At 33.7% G+C, this 6,586-nt stretch overlaps 1 protein-coding gene across 1 annotated transcript in view; it reads right to left on the bottom strand.

The window, feature by feature from the left end:
* Nucleotides 1-1,187: 1,187 nt before the first annotated feature.
* Nucleotides 1,188-6,586, bottom strand: part of NOVA1 (NOVA alternative splicing regulator 1) — a 159,745-nt gene continuing 154,346 nt past the window's right edge. The window contains exon 5 of the mRNA XM_062578103.1: nucleotides 1,188-2,542. Coding sequence (XP_062434087.1) covers nucleotides 2,483-2,542 — 60 coding nt within the window. The 3' untranslated portion in view covers nucleotides 1,188-2,482. The remainder of the gene's footprint in view (nucleotides 2,543-6,586) is intronic.

Raw genomic sequence — 6,586 nt, 5'->3', positions numbered from 1 at the left:
TGCTGGTGTAACTTATCTGGTGCTATATCTAAATTGAGAAATGATGGATGGGGGAGATTATGAGGAGGAATAGTGCTAGATTTGTCTCCTAGAAGTTACTTTTCTTCCCATTGAAATCAGAGAAAGCATATTTCTTCTTGCTTAGAGAATGAATCCTTAAGCAAAATTTAGATTTAAGTTAACTTCCCCAGCTCTGAACCTGCACGGGGGAAGAGAGGCATTTACTCTGTGGGCACTGGTTTGTACTCAGCAGCTATCGGAACAGCCTGCAAGGTCAGGAACGACTCGAGTGATTGCTTCGTGTTTGCGCTACTTCTGGGACTTGAGCTAACCCATTTGAGTTGCACTTCTGCTTCACTTTGTGTCCGTATCTGCACAGGAAGCTGCCAGGCTCAGCAAACACAGGCACGTAACGTTACATCAACAGGAGTTTGTCTCCAGCTTGTCCCTACTCTAGATAGCGCAGATTATGACACTGCTGTACACTGCACCCAGTGCTTGAGACATCATGGTTACTTGTAAAAAATCAGTGTTTACAATGTGCTGTGGTTTTTATTTGGTTTAGTTTGCTTTTTTGCTTTAATTAGATATATCAGGCAGGAATGCACCTAGCGCTTTGCCATTGGTGATGAATTATTATTCCATTGGGTTCTAAAAGACTAAAATGTAATATTCATAATTGGTTTCATAATATAGTTTCATACAAATAGTAGGTCAAGCGTAACCGAAGTGCTTTGCTGCTTTGCAGTTGGATGTGGGAGATGTTAACTTACCCCATTTTGATCCCAGTTTTCAGAATATTTCTGCAGGAAGTGCGTAATTATTTCAGATAAGCTGAATGAAAAAATTCTGATTAAAAAAAAAAGCTATGTCAAAATTGCAAGTTATTAATTCTGTAATATTTTATTTGGAACACTTTGGCTTCGATATAATTTTGTAGAGTTCAGGGAAGGGTTCTTTGCTAAACTCCCCCCCTCACTCCCACCATAAACCATAAACATACCTGGTTTTCAGTCTGCTCTACGGCTCACAAGCCTGGGCAGTATTGTTGAGCGTCCTGTTCTGATGTTTATCAATCTCTAGCAAAACAGGACCTGTTTGATTTTCTTTGTTTCCTTTTCTAGCTGACTTTGACATCAAAGGAACATATTTTGAGAATGGGCAGAAAAAAACCGACAGTTCGGAGATGGACTCAATTGAATCTCTTAAAAACAATGTAGATATTAGTCAGATACGTCATTTAATTTCTGTGAAAGCATTTCTAAAAATTATGGAACCTTGCAAACTCACCTTCGTCATTAAATCACTTGTTCGTCTTTGGCTACAGAGCTTAACAGTGGAATACATTTAATAGATCAGTTAGATTTAGCTTGCATTAAAGGCAAGCTACACTAGGTTGATGTCATTCTAGAGCACTGAAGTATTGGGATTACGTATGCTGTAGACGTTCAATGCTTCAACTGTATTTATAGAAGCATTCTCAGCGCATATTCATTTTAATTCTTTATTTCTAATGTATGAAATATAAAAGGCAATGCAGGAAAACTGCTTAATAAGATAATACATATTTAAAAACCTGATTGTAAAGATCCTTTATTGCTGACTGTGGCTTATAACTGTTTTATGTGGAAAAGCTGGAATTTATGAGTTATGTAGAAGAAAAATCACCAGTTTTTGCTTGTGATTTAGTACATGTACAATATTTAAGATAGATGCATCTAAACTGAAATGAGAACCGTTACTGCTTTAAATGAAAAGACTAGTAACTCTATAATACTTCTATTTGTGTATTTAAATAGATCTTTGATTTTGGGAAGTGGGGCGTGCCTCCTACGCTTGCTTCAAAACAAAATGAACTTTTTTTCAAGAAGTCTTACCGCCACCAGCAAGGTGACCACAAGTGGGGAATGCCTATCTAATGATGCTGGACCATGTCAGCTAGCCTGTTCAATAACGCCAAAGTGTGTTGTCTAAATTAGCACTCTCTCTATTTCTAGCATTGATGAAAGAGTGCAGTTTGAACAATACTGGTTCAATTTTATAAAATAAAACTTCCACTGCTGCTGGAAGTCATCTGGTTTCTCTGTTAATTTTGGTCAGCTCTACAGACTAGCTCAGCTCCTTGAAAAATGAGATTCTTCACCAAAACACAACACACTTGTGTGAATAATATTATTGACTGACGTGCAAATCTGCAGTCCTGAAAGTGACATAGCTGCCTATCTGTGGGCAAATTTGGACTGTTGGTTCACTATTAAGTCCATTGTTATATTCACTGTGTTTTGTTTAAACACATGAATTAATCAGTTTTGTTTTTATCTACATTCAGAATCATGCACGTTCAGTGAAAATTGCAGATTTTTTTTTTCATCAGGAGTCCTGCTTGAAAGGAATGTAGTCAAACACCTTTTGCAAAAGAAAAGGCACCTGAACCTAAAGATGCCATGAACCCTACTAATCCCACTGATGCCGTGAGCAAAAATCAATCCAATTTCTGACTTATTATTTTCAGTGATGACATTCCATTGCTTCTCTTGATGACCTACAATAATGATAAAAATTGTTGTGTTAGTAACATGCAATCAAACTGGCTCCCAGTAAGTAACGAAGTCCGATAAGGAACTTGCTTCTTTTCAGAATTTCCGTTTCTTTCCACAGTACACAAGTGATGTCCATTGAGAATTAAAATGGGGAATTCAGTATAACAACACACCTCATAACTTTTTTTTTTTTTTTTTTTTTTTTTTTTTTTTTTCAGCAGAAGAAATTTTTTCCGAGACTGGAGTTTACTGTCAGGAGTATGAGTAAGAATTCATTGAAAATACATTAATTCTTTTAAGCACTATGATCAACAGTAAAACAATTTCACCTTTTTTGTAAACTTATCCTCACGACATATTTTTGCAATCTTGTGGCTTTTATAAAATTACATTGTTCCTGCTTCTTAATTCTTTTCCTCCATATCTCAGAGTCTGCAACTTTTCATGTTTAGGTGGGCATGTACAGTTATATAAAACTTGAAGAGAATATATCAAGATACTATTTTAGCAGAAACGAAAGAAAATTGCAAGTTAGATTAGTTTATACAAATCAGATGCAAATTCTGACTATAGCTAGTACTTCCAGCTATTCTGTCTTAAGAGATCTGTACAACACTCATATACTCAGATGCTTGTTCGTTACATTTTCAGGTTTTAAGCTAAATAATTCTCAAAACTGTAACTTCAATTTAAAAGTAGCACATAGAGTACAAATTGAAATGTTTCAGAGGTGTTACATCCTCCAGGTGCTGAAAGAAGAATAACTGGTGCCAGGTACAGCAATTACAAATTGCATTTTAATGGATTTCAAAGATGACTGGAAAGTGATACATTGCCAGGTGAGCTTTTTGAAGAGAAAGCAAGCGATTCATTTTAGTAATGTTTACTTTATACTGATACATAGATTTAAAACATTAGTGTCATTTCCTTCCACCCCCCCACCCCCTCCCCAAAGAAAAAAAAAAAAAAAGATTCAGGTTAATTAGCAGGGAACTTCACTACTTTGGGGAAGTATATTTACAGATTGCAATACAGCTTGACACTGTTTCAGAGAGAATAATATTAAACGTGATTATCCTTATGTTATTGCTTAATAAAACAGTAGTGTGGCATCTTCAATAACATTCAGATTTCTTGAGATACTTCGCATAACTGAATAGAACATCAGCAAATATAAAACTATTATATTAATTTATGTATATCTAATTTACTACCTAGTTAACTAGGTAGTAAAATAGTTTTTGATTTTTAGAGCACCCCATTCAAAAATGAAGGCCAAAATTCCAGTCTGATACATAAATATAACATCAGTTTTTCTCTAAAATGTTTTTTTTTTTTTTTTTACCTCCCCTCAAAGCAGTGATCAAAAGATCACAAACCACTTTGGAAGCTTAAACAGTTACTAGCCATTTCTTCAACTCCAAAAGAATTCTAACAAGAAGGTCTATTCCAATTTCAGTAGCAGTTTTGAAAACCTGTTTCTATTCATATGCAAGGGACTTTTTAAAAAGTGATACAGAATTTTAAATCTGTGTTTTCAACTTATACCTTATCAATAATACATGATATATATATATATATATATATATATATATATATATCCATTAAAATTATTACAAAATAATTAAATCTAGATTTTTTTTTCAATATTCATGTACTGTAGTGCTTTGAGACACTAGACAAATGATTTTGTTAAAACGACTTTTAGTTGAATTCTCATGACATAAATAGTCCAACAGTGTCTGACTATTTAACAGTGTATGAAAATCACAAATTAAAGGTTTAAAAAAGACTGTTACACAAAAAATTTGAGTATATTTTTTAAATGAATTGTACTGAAAGGAGAGCACAGCTTACAGCTAATATAAAGTAATCATAGAGTCTTGATAGAAAAAATATACACTCAAATTCAACAAAATGGTTTATAAAACACTTTCTGTAATGTGCATTTTTTAAAAGACAGTTCTGAGTTAGCTTACTGATTTTTTTATTTTTTATTTATTTTTTTATAAGTCGTCACATTAGATCTGACTGGTAGAAATATTTCACCTGGAAGAGAGACACTTCCGGAAAGGATGAGGAAGATGATTAATCTGGGAGATCAAAATACTGAGTGGTAGCTTTAAATAGCTTATTGTGCCTCTAAATTACTTTGCTGATTTAAAACACTATCATCTGATGAATGCAATTTCTTTACCAAGATAGGATAACAGTTAATACACCACAAACAGAATCAATATTAAAGTATGGTTTAATATACAGAAAGTCATACAAATGGTCACTACTTGAAGTGCCACATGAGGCCACCACCACTGACCACAACTAGATTACAGGTTAAATTTCCCTCCTCAACCAAATGGTAAATAAATTCAGGGCAGTATGTTAACACATCCAAAATTTTAAATAGCAAATCTTTTAAAACATAAAGTAGCATGGAACAGAAACAACACATAGGATTATACTCCTCTGTGGAGAAAACAAACAGATGTTCTTAATGTTCAGAGTGAGTTAGCGAACAACTAGATTTTATGCCACAATATATGCTCCTGATGCAAAGGGTACTTGTCACTTATGGTCGGGCAGATCTCCTGAAATGAAGTCAGTAAAAGAAACACAAAGCAAGGAAACTGAGATTCATGTCATTTCCTTTGCCCGAGATGATTTCTTTCATACAGAAGGATGATTATCATGGCAGCTTTTTCTGCCTTACCTGTCCCAAAAGCCAACATCAGTCATTGCTTCGTAATATGATTGTCATATTCAGTTGACGAATTGTTACACTGTAAATCAGTGACAGCAATTCTCAGAGATGCGCTTAGGACCTGAGAGATGCATTGGCCCACTATATGTGAAACATTTTAACTATTTTGCAGTTTTCTTTTGTGCCCTTGCATAGCAATGAAATGGACTGCTGCTTCACCCTGCCAGATAGTAATCAACTCGCACTTGCAGCTTTTGAATGAATAAAATTGTAACAAATGCGTAGACCTACCTGTGTTATTCCCCACTATCATCCTCTATTAGTTTTCATGAAATATTTTTTTCATAAATGGAAAGGCAAAACAGGTGTTAGATTATTTATGTTTGACAAATTCATATCATTTAAATAATTAAAACTAATTTGTGTTCAGCGCTACAGTTGCATTTTTATTAGAGAAACAAGTACAAATAGGCATCACTACAGAGCTGTTTATTCAATAATGAGATTAAATAAAATGGATTTTGCAGTCTCTTTTTTTTTTTTTTCTCATTAACATGGTATTGGAACTCTAACTTCTTGTGCCCTAGCAGTGTAGAAACAGCTGCTCACCCACTATAATTCCAAAAAACTTTTACTTTAAAGCTACGTGTCTTCTTAAATTATCTCTAAAAAAATATTGTAAGCAAAATACCCAAGGCTCTCAATTTAAACAATGTTTGCATTATAAATCTGAAATTATACTTTTTTTTAATCACAAAACTTTCATTTACAAATAGTAGTATATATGTGATGTAAACCCCTCTGCCTGTCATTCTGCTTATATAATATAGAGGCTATGGTATTATCTTTTATATATAAAAAAGAAACTTATTGTACTTTTAAAATAATATAATAAATTCTAAATGAAATCACCTATAATATTTAAGTACAATTTTAAGAGAATAAGATCTCAATACAGTTACAAGCAAAATGTTCTGTATGTAAAATTGTCTGCTAATAACCATTTAAAGCAGCAAGGTACTTACCCTTTGAACAAAAGGCATCAATATATAATTGCAAGTAACAATTACACACTGTTAAATATTTAAGAAAAAAGAAACCAAGAAGCAAACTTCTAGAGGCAATGTTTTTATATAATAGAGTATACTTTTGTTCAGTGAAGAGTTCTCAAGCATTTTAGTAAAGATGCAGCATATCATACGTACAGGGACTGCATTGCACCAGATAGTGACATGCTAAGCCACGTTTGCCTTGCGTTTAAGGGATACCATTTGAATCTCTATTACTTATAGAATAAACCAGCCTCAAATTGTGAGTCTGTGGTAACCAGTAACACTCAACCCCC

Source organism: Rhea pennata, chromosome 5 (assembly GCF_028389875.1).
Source record: "Rhea pennata isolate bPtePen1 chromosome 5, bPtePen1.pri, whole genome shotgun sequence".
In the NCBI taxonomy this organism is placed as follows: domain Eukaryota; kingdom Metazoa; phylum Chordata; class Aves; order Rheiformes; family Rheidae; genus Rhea; species Rhea pennata.
This window is presented reverse-complemented; position numbering and strand designations above follow the sequence as displayed.